Raw genomic sequence first — 11,725 nt, 5'->3', positions numbered from 1 at the left:
AAAAAGTTAACATTGTTTTGCTTGTGTGCTTTTTCTTTCATCAATTAAATGCAAAGGATAAGTCTATATGACATTTGAAAATGAGCACACCCAAGGGTAATTAGGTGTCTAAAGAATTCTGAAGAGACAAAAAGTGAATTTTTCTCTTCTAATTTAATAGTCTTTTATGCATTCAAGGAAGCACTTGTCTAGAAGGAGGTCAATAGATTTGGAATTGAGATATATCGGGCTTATATATGACCTTTTGCACCATCATGTTCTCATTTGTCAAATGGAAGGGGTTGGACTGATTGACATGAGGTCCCTGCCAGCTCTCAAATTCATTGATTTAATTGTATAATTTTTGAAAATCTCAGTGAAATTCTTCAGACAGTAAAAAGGTTACAGTTTTTAGTTTGTCTAAGCTTCAAGTTGAAGTATTTATTAAGGAATTGCTTTAGTTGAACATACATATCATAAAAGTCATTATGTGGTTAGTATTTGCATCATTTGATTCTCCCTTTAGAGCCTATTTCTGCTAATTAGGATTATTTTAGCAATTAAGGTAGTGATGGCTGTGAAATCTAGTGGTGATGGGAATACTTAGGTGCTAGTCAGCTCAACACTGTGTGATACTGTGCCTGATTGGCCATATAGTTGCCATTAAATATAAGTTGGGACACTTTTACTCTGCAGAAGAATATTTCAGTTCTAAAATGAGCTTATATTTCATTTCTGCAATTCTGTTTTTACTGTGTGTCTACTTTTTAAGCATAATTTGTTCTTCCTTGTATAAGCTCCATGTGAGCCAGGGATCCTGCCCACCTTATCCTGATGTATCCTCAGAGTCAAGAATGGTGCCTTGACACAGATTGTACCCAAATTATTTTTTTGAGCAAATGAGTCACATCACAAAAACATTGGAAAACAGAAGGTAACGTTAGGTTACCTTCTGTTTGGTAACCTAATGCAACTAGAATTTTGTATCTTCTAATTTATACTAAAAGGATGTTCTATTACAGAATTCTTTTTATGACTGGGTGGTTGGAGACACTCTTATTTACCTAAAGATGTTTTAGATTTGCCTTTAAACAAAAAATGAATTATATAGCTTATTGCTATCTAAAATACTTACTTGGTTGAGTGGGAGAGTATAGTTGAATGACAAGTATTAATAAATACAAGCTCATTTTCCATTGTTGCACTCTCTAAAATAGGGTTACTGAAGAAGACAAAAGTAAGAAGAGGGGGCAAGAGGATAAGCCACTCAAAAAGCAGCTTAAAAAGGATGAAGAGGGCCAGAAGGAAGAAGATAAGCCAAGAAAAGAACCAGACAAAAAAGAAGGGAAGAAAGAAGTTGAATCAAAAAGGAAAAATTTAGCTAAAACAGGGGTTACATCAACCTCTGATTCTGAAGAAGAAGGAGATGATCAAGAAGGTGAAAAGGTAAAAAGTTTATGTATCATATAAAATATTCTATTTTAAATTTCTTAGTTTTTAATTTTTACTGCTAGTAAGCTTTCAATATTTTTGTGAAAGTCTATAAATACCAGTGAAAGTGAATTTCCTTATCTTTCTGAATAGATTTGAATTAATTATATTAAAAGGCATATTTGAAATGTTCCTTTAGTTTATTCTGAATTTATCTTAGCTATTCACAGTTATGATCTGGAAATTAAATATATAATTGAATATACAAGGGCACTTCGAAAAGTTCATGGAAGGATTTGTATTTATTATCTTTAATTCCATGAACTTTTTGAAGTACCCTCATATATTCAGTAACCCCACTTATCGAGAAGAAGTAGAAGATGAAGCAAGTAGGCTGTGACCAGTTAAGACAGATGCAAAAGAGGTGCATTTATATACAGATTTTTGATATTTACCCCTAAAGAAATTCTTGTCACTTTTCAGGTCTATTTATTGTTCATTTTATCATTGGTATGTGACTTTATTTGAATGGCATAGTTGCTTGGGAATCTTATTGAAGCTATGCATCCTTTTGTGTAGAAAAATAAATTTTGTGTGCTATAGCCTTAAAGATCTACAGATTTGGGTCACGTAGATCTTTTGTTTATTTTTATCGGATTTCTGTCTCAATATTTTTTTTTTCCTTTTTGTCTTTTTTCGTGCCCAGCAACGGATCGCAACCCCCAGTGTCGCGCCCGTACCGGACCGGGACCGGCCACGGGATGGCAACCCTCGGTGTTGCTCCCGCCCCTCGCTCAGCCAGTGAGCGGCCGGTCTGTATGTGGGATCCGAACCCTCGGCGGGAGCGCCACCGCGCTTCCCAAGCGGCGCACTATAGCAGTGCGCCACCGGGCCGGCCCATGTCTCAATATTTTTGAAGCTAAAAGATTTTAATTGGATAGGTAGAGTACTGTGCTTGTCAATACTCAAGTCAAAAATCATGTAGAGGCAAATAGTGTGACATAGTTCATTTTAAACAAAGGACATCACTTTCACTGCAGGGTAGAAATAGATTACTAAATCCAGACATCAAGGGAAAGGCAAATTTGCAGAGCAGAGATTTATGTAATTCAAAGAGTTTAAAAATTACTAATTTGTTTATCTGTCCCTTACAAAAACTAGCTCCCTTTTTTCCTGCAAGATTGTAATGTAATTATATAAGCACTAGTCACTTGCTTGATGCATAACTAAGTTCGTCCTAATTCTCAAAACAGAAGAGAAAAGGTGGAAGAAACTTTCAGGCTGCTCACAGAAGGAATATGCTGAAAGGCCAATATGAGAAAGAAGCAGCAGATCGAAAACGCAAGCAAGAGGAACAAATGGAAACTGAGCAGTAAGTATTTTTTTATTCTAAATTTCTGGTTCTTTTTTAAGGCTAGCATGAAAATTTAAACAATAGACTTTCATTTCCAGACTTCATGAAGCCTTTTGAAAAAGTGACTTTTTCTATATGTTAGAAAAGAAAAATATTCAGTATATGATGATAATCATATTTCAGGCTTCATGCTTTTCTGAGAGGGTAAAATTCACTGAGGTAGTCACCCTGTGAATTATTTTTAAATTTAATCTGAAAGTGCAGATAGGATTTAACTATTAGTGGCTTTGCAGAAAATGTACTCATCCTCTATTATTTATGTGTATAATATATTAAAATATAGAAAGAGTGGTGAAAATATACTGGTGGAGAAAGAAGGAAATCCCCTTATTTGTGATACTACCAGCAGGCCTCCCCCTAATGACCAGCAAAATAAAAGCACAGTTGGAAACCCAGGAAGCCACTAAAAGTAAATATAAAGGCTGACAGGGTTTACATTAGGTATGTGCAATATAGATCAAATTCAAAGCTGTTTTCTGTTACGTTTTCATACTTGGAGATGGTGTATACTTGCTATGGGGAATTTCTTTCCTCTTTATTATGTAAAATGATTTAAAATAATTTAAAAGGAAAAGTAATAGCAATGATTAGACTTCATGTCTTTATTACATTAGTTTTTCTAGTTATCTTTAGACTGTCATTTGAGTTTTCTGTAGAATGCTTTTTTCTTGTGAAGCATCTTACATTCTGAATAAACTTTGTTTTTTTTGGTTGTTTTAGTGAGATGATTTTAAAAACATGCTCTAGGTCACTAAGACAAAGTTAATGATGAGCAGTGAATTTCTAAAACTATTCTTGAATAATTTTGTACTTTTTTCATTATATAATACATTCGTAAGCTGAAAGTATTTCTCAAGTATAGTATTTGACTCTGCCTTCTTAGTTGTTTGGAGGATATATGTATAAGCAGTATTAGCTGCTTGAGGGAGTAATTTAAAAATTGACTTAAAGCTCAGAAATGTTACTCCCTTCAGTCTGTTGGAGTTTGACCGCTTCTGTAAATATTTAAGTTATTTTTTGTTACTGATCATTTTCTATCTTCACTGAAAAGCTGATGGACTGTTTGTTGTTTTTAACTTTTTTGTACTCCCAAAATTAAGATATAAAATTAGTTGTTAGTAAATCTAGCCCAACCCTTTTTCAGTATCTCAGAGTTACCTTTATGTATTTCTTTTGAATGTCCTCCAATGTAACTTTCTCAAATTCTAATATTTGTGTTTTCTTTCCTTCTCCTGTTATTACAAAACTTTGTACTTGGACAGTTTTGCTCTGTAAAGCATTTCAAATGCAACCTGTGTGAAATGCATTATGCAAAATAAAGTTTATTGTATTGTATTCCCAGCCAAACAACATGTAATCTACAGTAATAAAAAATATATCTCATTTTGGGCTCAAAGCATTAATCCAGTTACTGAAAAGAGAATACAAGTGGAGCAAACAAGAGATGAAGATATTGAGACAGACTCATTGGACTGAATTTTCCCCTTCCCCCCTTGATGGAAGAATGTTCCAGATTCTAAATTGAGGACTTCATTATTAATGTCATTATTACTGTGTTATGATTGTTAACAAAATTTCCTGTAAGGTACACACTACATATTAAGATTGGCCATCATTCCTGTTAAGTTTTTTTACCGAGCTTAAAATGAAGCTTTGTGTTTGAGTTATAAGAAGCTCAGATGAAGATGGTGGTTGTACATTATTTCATTTAGAAAATATAAAAATTCATTTTGTTTTGATGCTAGGTGTTAAACTGGAATAGCTATTACACCCCTGAGAATGGGGCAGTTGTGCCCTTCCCTTGACATTCCTTTGTTGTTTAATTCTTTAGATTCTTAATTGTTTTTTTTTAATCCTGAGAGATTAAACAGTAGACATGTTAAGAAAAAAATGAAACTGTAACCAAAATTTTAAAATAAAGTTTTTTTTAAAAAAAAAACACCTGATTTTTAGATATTTTTTTTGTTCTTGTCTATTTCAACTGGTTCATAGTATGGACTAAATATTAAGATTTCAATTTTAAATGGTTATTTTTGTGATTGATAGTAAAGTGGTACCTTTTCATTTGTGAAATGGTATGTAAGTGTTAGTGGATGTCATTTAAGTTTGATATATTGGCCAATAAAAAATTTTTAATGATAGTATTACCTTAACACAGTCTATTTAATCTTAAAGCTAACTTCAAAACCCCTCAAGTTATTTACTCTTTGGAAATGTGGGGGACAATTAAATTGGTCTCTTTCGACATGCTGCTTTTAAAAATAATTGTGATGTAAAATCCATTAATTTGTAGTTATTCTCTTCTTCTTATGGCCTCTTTGTCCATTGGCCCTGAAATTAGTCTTTTAATAACACACTATTATTTAATGTTGGAAAGAAAATTTAACCATAGTTACTTTTAAATCATTTTATTTGTGATGTCATTGAAAAATCAGATTGTTAAATTATTTAACATGTTAATTTGAGTTTTGGTTACATTTATACTAATGCTGTGGAACTGCATAGTTCCAAGAAGTACAGTCAATTCCTGGTGGTCTAGGCCATTGATTATTTTAAGGAAAAAATTAAATTTTACATAAGGGATTGTGGGCATTTGGTAATCAGTCACAAAGTTCCAATGTTTAATATTTGTGTTAACATTTGATAGGCAGAATAAAGATGAAGGAAAGAAGCCAGAAGTTAAGAAAGTGGAGAAGAAGCGAGGTTAGTTATTTCACTTTCTCAGATGTATAAAATTATACATAGAAAGGAAGCTATACACTTAATTTTTCATGTATCAGTTTTGGAATCAGTCTCATTTTATATTCTAAGAAATGTACAAGTATACATTTTCAAATCCCTAGTGGATTCTGTCTAAATTGCATTGTATTTTAGGCATAATAGGGTGAACTTGCTAAAGAGTCGTCTTTATATTTTAATGCTCATTATTTGATGACGTTAAATTTTTGTAACTGTGCCAAAAGCTGGGTGCTTTCCCATTTTTGACAAATCCCTTGGTTAAACATGTCAGGTAAGGCAGGTGTTTTTAGGACTGGAGTGTACAGTAGTTCATTATTGGATGCAGACTATTTATTTTAGAAACAAACAAAGGTAGATGGTGATTTTGTGCTTTTATGCTCCATGTTACTTTCCTAAACACTTTCACTAAACGTTTAGTATATTAAACCTTGAATGCGAAAATACTCAAAATATTAAATACTAAAAATGGCAGACAACTTTGCAGACTATTTATTTTAGAAACAAACAAAGGTAGATGGTGATTTTGTGCTTTTATGCTCCACGTTACTTTCCTAAACACTTTCACTAAACGTTTAGTATATTAAACCTTGAATGCGAAAATACTCAAAATATTAAATACTAAAAATGGCAGACAACTTTTTATTCTTAGCTAAGCTACTGTTCATGTATTACCAAGAACATTTTTTTTAGTTCACCAATTCTTTCCATTATACTTTGCTTAGACTATACAGAAATACTGGTTTGGAAAAACCACTTACTATTTTTCACATATTTTAATTTATAGAAACATCAATGGATTCTCGACTTCAAAGGATACATGCTGAAATTAAAAATTCTCTCAAAATTGATAATCTTGTAAGTGTTTAACCTCATTTAAAAATAGTGCTTTTATAGCTTCATGATTTTATGTAAATTTAAGATAAAAGGGACAATTATTGGTTATTTTATACTGCCTTATTTGATATTTTCAAAAACTAATCTTCAGAAATAGATTCTATTTGATAATTAAGTTATGAAATTACTGTTTTGTCATGAAGGATGTGAACAGATGCATTGAGGCCTTGGATGAACTTGCTTCACTTCAGGTCACAATGCAGCAAGCTCAGAAACACACAGAGATGATTACAACACTGAAAAAGGTAAGCGATTTCAAGTCCTGTAGATTTTAAAACTTCTTCATTAAAAAATAGGGTTTAAATAAAAAATCAATTAGGAAAACAGTTATGAATGTATATTATTTTCTCAGATACGGCGGTTCAAGGTTAGTCAAGTTATCATGGAAAAGTCTACAATGTTGTATAACAAGTTTAAGAACATGTTTTTGGTTGGTGAAGGAGATTCCGTGATCAAACAAGTGCTGAATAAATCTTTTGCTGAACAAAGACAGCATGAGGAAGCGAATAAAACCAAAGATCAAGGGAAGAAAGGGCCAAACAAAAAGCTAGAAAAGGAACAAACAGGTAAGTAGTAATAAATTTGAGGCCTGTTTTATAACTGTCTGCCAGGACTACTTTTAAAGATGGCTTTTATATGTAATTTCATTAGTAGCTACGTTAAATGAGAAAGTCTCATAAAATACTTAGAGGAATGTGTAGCATAGAGTACAGTGCTCACCTCTAGCTTTTGCTTTTCTTTTTCATTCAGTTTAAATTAGTAGTAGTTAAACCTTGCTAGTATTTTTCTAATATTTTCTTTTCATTTAAATGTGGGAAATTTTCTAACCTATACAGAGGTAGAGAAAAATGAACTTCCCACATCCCCATCACCCACCTTCAGCAATTATCAATGCACGATCATTGTGGTTTTATATCCCCTAAGCTTTCTCTGTATTACCTCAGGAGATTATTTTGAAGCAAATTATAGGTATGTCATTTCATTCATATTATTTCAGGATGTATCTATGATGGACATAAAAGAGAATTATAGTTATCATCAGCTCCCCCAATTCAATGTTATTAAACATCTTAATGGCAGATGCTTAAGGTAGAACCAACATTTCAAAAGCAGTTGAACTTTTTTGGCTCTCATTTATTTGGGAATGAAATAAGGGAGTCACTCTGAACTTAGTCTGGTTCTGGCAGCTGCCTCCTGCCCCCTCCAAAAAAAAAAAGTTAATGAAATGAGATGGAAATCTTCCCACTGTTTACTTATTAGGCACAAAATCATGTCAATTAGGAAATGCTATTTTTAACACTTTTTGTTCTAAAATACCCACAATGATAAATACAGATTTTATGATTCAGTGTTTTTTTCTAAGAACAAGTCATAATGTGCTACAGAGTTGTAGCATCCTATAGTATTTCAGATAACAGTAACACAATCTACTTCCTATACCCATAGATACATATAGTAACTCTGCTGCTTACTGTGCTTTAGCTACCAAAAGGATTTTGATAATGTAATGAGTTGACAGTACAGCTCTTTAATGAAGTCATTTTTTTTTTTTTGAAATAGCATCAAAACGCAATCCTAAAGTTCATTGTGAGGGCTGAATTACAATGTAATTTCAAATAAAAGACATTAAGTATTAGAAATTTGAGGGCCATGTGTTTTTGATTTTGGATCTCTAGAAGACATTGTAAAGTATAACTTCATAAACTCTTAAAGTTTTCCTATTGGAATCCTTCTAAAGGTTCAAAGACTCTAAATGGAGGATCTGATGCCCAAGACAGTAGTAATCAGCCACAACATAATGGAGATAGCAATGAAGAAAGCAAGGACAACCACGAGGCCAGCACTAAGAAAAAGTGAGGATGTGTTTTGATGGGTCTTCATGTGTGTTTTTCTTATTTAAGCTCCTATGCACAGTACTGTTCCAAGATTATTTGTATAAAGGGCTATATTTATATCACTTACTCTCTGAATCCAGTAAGGAAGTTGCAAATCAAAAAGGCAAAATAGGGCCGGCCCGGTGGTGCACTGCTACAGTGCGCCGCTTGGGAGTGCGGCGGCGCTCCCGCCAAGGGTTCGGATCCCACGCAGACCGGCTGCTCACTGGCTGAGCGAGGGGCGGGTGCAACACCAAGGGTTGCGATCCGTTGCCGGTCACGACAAAAAAAAAAAAAGGCAAAATAGTAAAAAAATTTCATGTACAGCAAATTTGCCACTGTATTCAAGGGAATGGAGCTAGGTGGGAGTCCAGTTAAAGAAAATAACTAACTACATATGCTTCTGGGGTTATGTCCCAATAAACCAATTGTTAAATTGAAAATAGTCTAAGTCAAAAATGCATTTAATACACCTAACCTACCGAACATCACAGCTTAGCCTAGCCTACCTTAAATGTGCTCAGGACGTTTACATTAGCCTACAGTTTGGCAAAATCATCTAACATGAAGCCTATTTTATAAGAAAGTGCTGGATATCTCATGTAATTTATTGACTACTGAAAGTGAAAAACAGAATAGTTGCATGGTACAGTATTCACTGAATGCATATCACTTTTGTACCTTTGTAAAGTTGAAATAATGTAAGTTGGGGACCACCTATATTTTTCCCTGGTCTACTTTTACTTCTACACTATTAATGACTTGCTTTCACACTTAAATTGTGAGCAAGAGGATGTTACGTTAAAAATTAGATGTATAATCACAGGCTACTTTGTATTTTACCCACTCTAAAATTACTTGCTATGGAACTTAGTTGTCCAAGTCTCAGTTTGTTCCGCTGTATGTTCTCTAAAGAGAATTCACTTTGAAACTGGGAATGATAGAGGGTCTGATCCATCATGCTTCCCTGAGTTATTTGCTTGATCTCCATGTTACTTTGGGAAGAAGATCTAACATGACAAAGTAAAATTTTGAACAAAGAAATGACAGTGTCTTAATAACAAGTCAAGAGTTTCTTTGTTGTTGTTCTGGTTTAGACTTTTGTGATTTAAAAAACATCATGCATAGATTCAATGTCCTTTTTTCCTCAGGAGAAAACTCTAATCCCAGTTGTCACACCTTTCTTTTCCCCTTTTCTTTAGGCCATCCAGTGAAGAGAGAGAGAATGAAATCTCTTTGAAGGATTGTACTTTAGACAACTAGTGTTGACATACCTGGAATATAAAGAACATTTGAGAAGTTTGTAATGGTTTCCATTTGAAATATTTAGACTGCTGAAAGTTTTAAATTTTTATAAGCATAGGTTTTGATGTTTAAAACTTTTGAAAGAGAAAATCCCTTCATCTTTGTTTAAAGTAATTAAACATTATTGCTAATTGTACTTGTGCAGTATTAACAGCTACATTATACAATAAATGTGGGTGGGAATCCCATTTGGAAAATGTTAAACTGCTTTTCCAGACATGGTTGTAGCACATTTTCAAGTAGTGTGTATGTTAATGTGTAATTGGTAGTAGAACCAAGTTACATTTTAAAAACTGCTATTTGTATAAACCTTTCCTCTTTTCCCAAGTACCGTGGGTTTTGTGCATAGTTTTTACAAATCTTGGATTTACCAGACTGTCTTTTCACTGTTTGTGGGTTTTGTAGAAGTTAAGCATTTTTATGGTAGATAAAATGTTACTTCTATACAAGTACTCACTCCCTTCTTTTATCAAAAATTCATTTTATTCTCAGTCTACACTGTGCTACATTATCCTGCTTCTTTGTAACAATGTGTGGTCTGTATGCCTTTTTGTATGACAACTAGATAACTAACTGACGTTTAAAGAGGTACAACATTCATGTTAACTTTTGAAGATAATTCAGCTTTGTGGCAGTTTAGTTTTGGTAGTTTAATTCAGTGGAATCATGTGACTTTCCTGTAGAGAACAGACTGTGTATAATATAGGAATGAATATGGCTTTTGGGTTCAACCATCTAAGATCCTTTACAGGCACTAATAACTAAAACTGAAAAGTAAATTTATTTTTGAGAGAAGTCTCAAGTTTCTAAGTTTTTTTTTTAAAAGTCACACTTATTAAGGAAATCATTTAGTATTTTTTTAATTGGAAAAAAATCCATCCATGATGCTTATGCAGTAAATATAAGTAAATACTATATAAGGAAACTAACATATTTGAAAACATGGCTATTTTAGAAAGGAATTTTATTTTACATGTCTATATCATACATGTAACAGGACTGCACAAAGTAGGAACATAGTTGCTTGAAGGTAGTACTTTGACAGTCTGTATATTGATGTATATGGACAAAATCAGGGTGAACCAATGTTAACACAAAATTTAAGGGTATATTAACAGTAAGAGAGCATATCTAAGTAAGATATTTTGAATATTAGGTCAGTCGGTTTTCAGTAGGTAGGATACTTCCCATGTTTTGAAACTATATGAATATGGGAAAATGACATTGCCAGTGTGTTTATGTGTGACATACACTGTATGTTTTGACAAGTTGAATTATTTCAATAACTGGACTTTTTTGCTTTTCAGAGGTCTTAAAATGGAACTAGGACCCACTATTTTAAGGGAACTCTGTTATTACATATTATATATACCAGTCATTATCTGTTTGGTTCTTAATACAGTTTTAACTTGGACACATTTATCCTAGTTAAGCTACAAGTGTCAAAGTGTAAACTTGTTTTGATTAAAGACATTTTCTATCAAACTCTACTACTAATTTACTTCTTTGCTATTTACAGTCAGCTCTCCACATCCACGGATTCAACCAACCATGGATCAAAAATATTTGGGGAAAAAGTCATTAACGATACAACAATAAAAAAATATGAATAAAAAAGCAATACAGTATAACAACTATTCACATAGCATTTATATTTGGTTATTACAAGTAATCTAGAAATAAAGTATACAAGAGGATGTACGTAGGTAGTACGCAAATACTACACCATTTTATGAGAGACTCAAGCATGTGTGGATACCAAGGGACAGCTGTACAAGTGTAAGTGATGGAATTCTGGATTTGCTGTCAAGGAAACAATTCCTAGTTAACTGGTCATAGAGATTGTGGTTTGGGGAGACAGGGTAACTAATCAGTAAGCTCAAGATGATAAAAATAAAGGAAATGTTATCTATCTTTTGTTCACTCTCCCTTTTTTCCCATAACCCAACAGATCTACAAAGTTCAACTTTGGGAGACACAGCAGCATTCTGATAAATTATGTCTGCTTGTACTGGCTGATCTTGCTCTAACCAGTTTATACATGTTCTCTTAAAGTACAGTTGACTTCTTTAATCTCAACCCCTCATTT

At 33.1% G+C, this 11,725-nt stretch overlaps 1 protein-coding gene across 3 annotated transcripts in view; it reads left to right on the top strand.

Annotated features, from left to right (window-relative positions):
* The window catches only part of PSIP1 (PC4 and SFRS1 interacting protein 1), a 34,738-nt gene extending 23,612 nt beyond the window's left edge, over window positions 1–11,126 (top strand). The window contains exons 8-15 of one of the 3 annotated variants that reach the window (XM_008585587.1): window positions 1,197–1,425; window positions 2,664–2,782; window positions 5,472–5,527; window positions 6,348–6,418; window positions 6,649–6,702; window positions 6,810–7,023; window positions 8,196–8,310; window positions 9,534–11,126. In XM_008585587.1, coding sequence (XP_008583809.1) covers window positions 1,197–1,425; window positions 2,664–2,782; window positions 5,472–5,527; window positions 6,348–6,418; window positions 6,649–6,702; window positions 6,810–7,023; window positions 8,196–8,310; window positions 9,534–9,594 — 919 coding nt within the window. In that variant the 3' untranslated portion in view covers window positions 9,595–11,126. Of the gene's footprint in view, window positions 1–1,196; window positions 1,426–2,663; window positions 2,783–5,471; window positions 5,528–6,347; window positions 6,419–6,600; window positions 6,703–6,809; window positions 7,024–8,195; window positions 8,311–9,533 lie in introns of all 3 variants that reach the window. The other 2 variants (XM_008585586.1, XM_008585588.1) reach the window with 2 other exon arrangements.
* Window positions 11,127–11,725: the final 599 nt, after the last annotated feature.

Source organism: Galeopterus variegatus, unplaced genomic scaffold (genome assembly GCF_000696425.1).
Source record: "Galeopterus variegatus unplaced genomic scaffold, G_variegatus-3.0.2 Scaffold3624, whole genome shotgun sequence".
Classification (NCBI taxonomy): domain Eukaryota; kingdom Metazoa; phylum Chordata; class Mammalia; order Dermoptera; family Cynocephalidae; genus Galeopterus; species Galeopterus variegatus.
The sequence above is the reverse complement of the archived record's forward strand: the minus strand, read 5'-3'. Positions and strand labels throughout refer to the sequence as shown.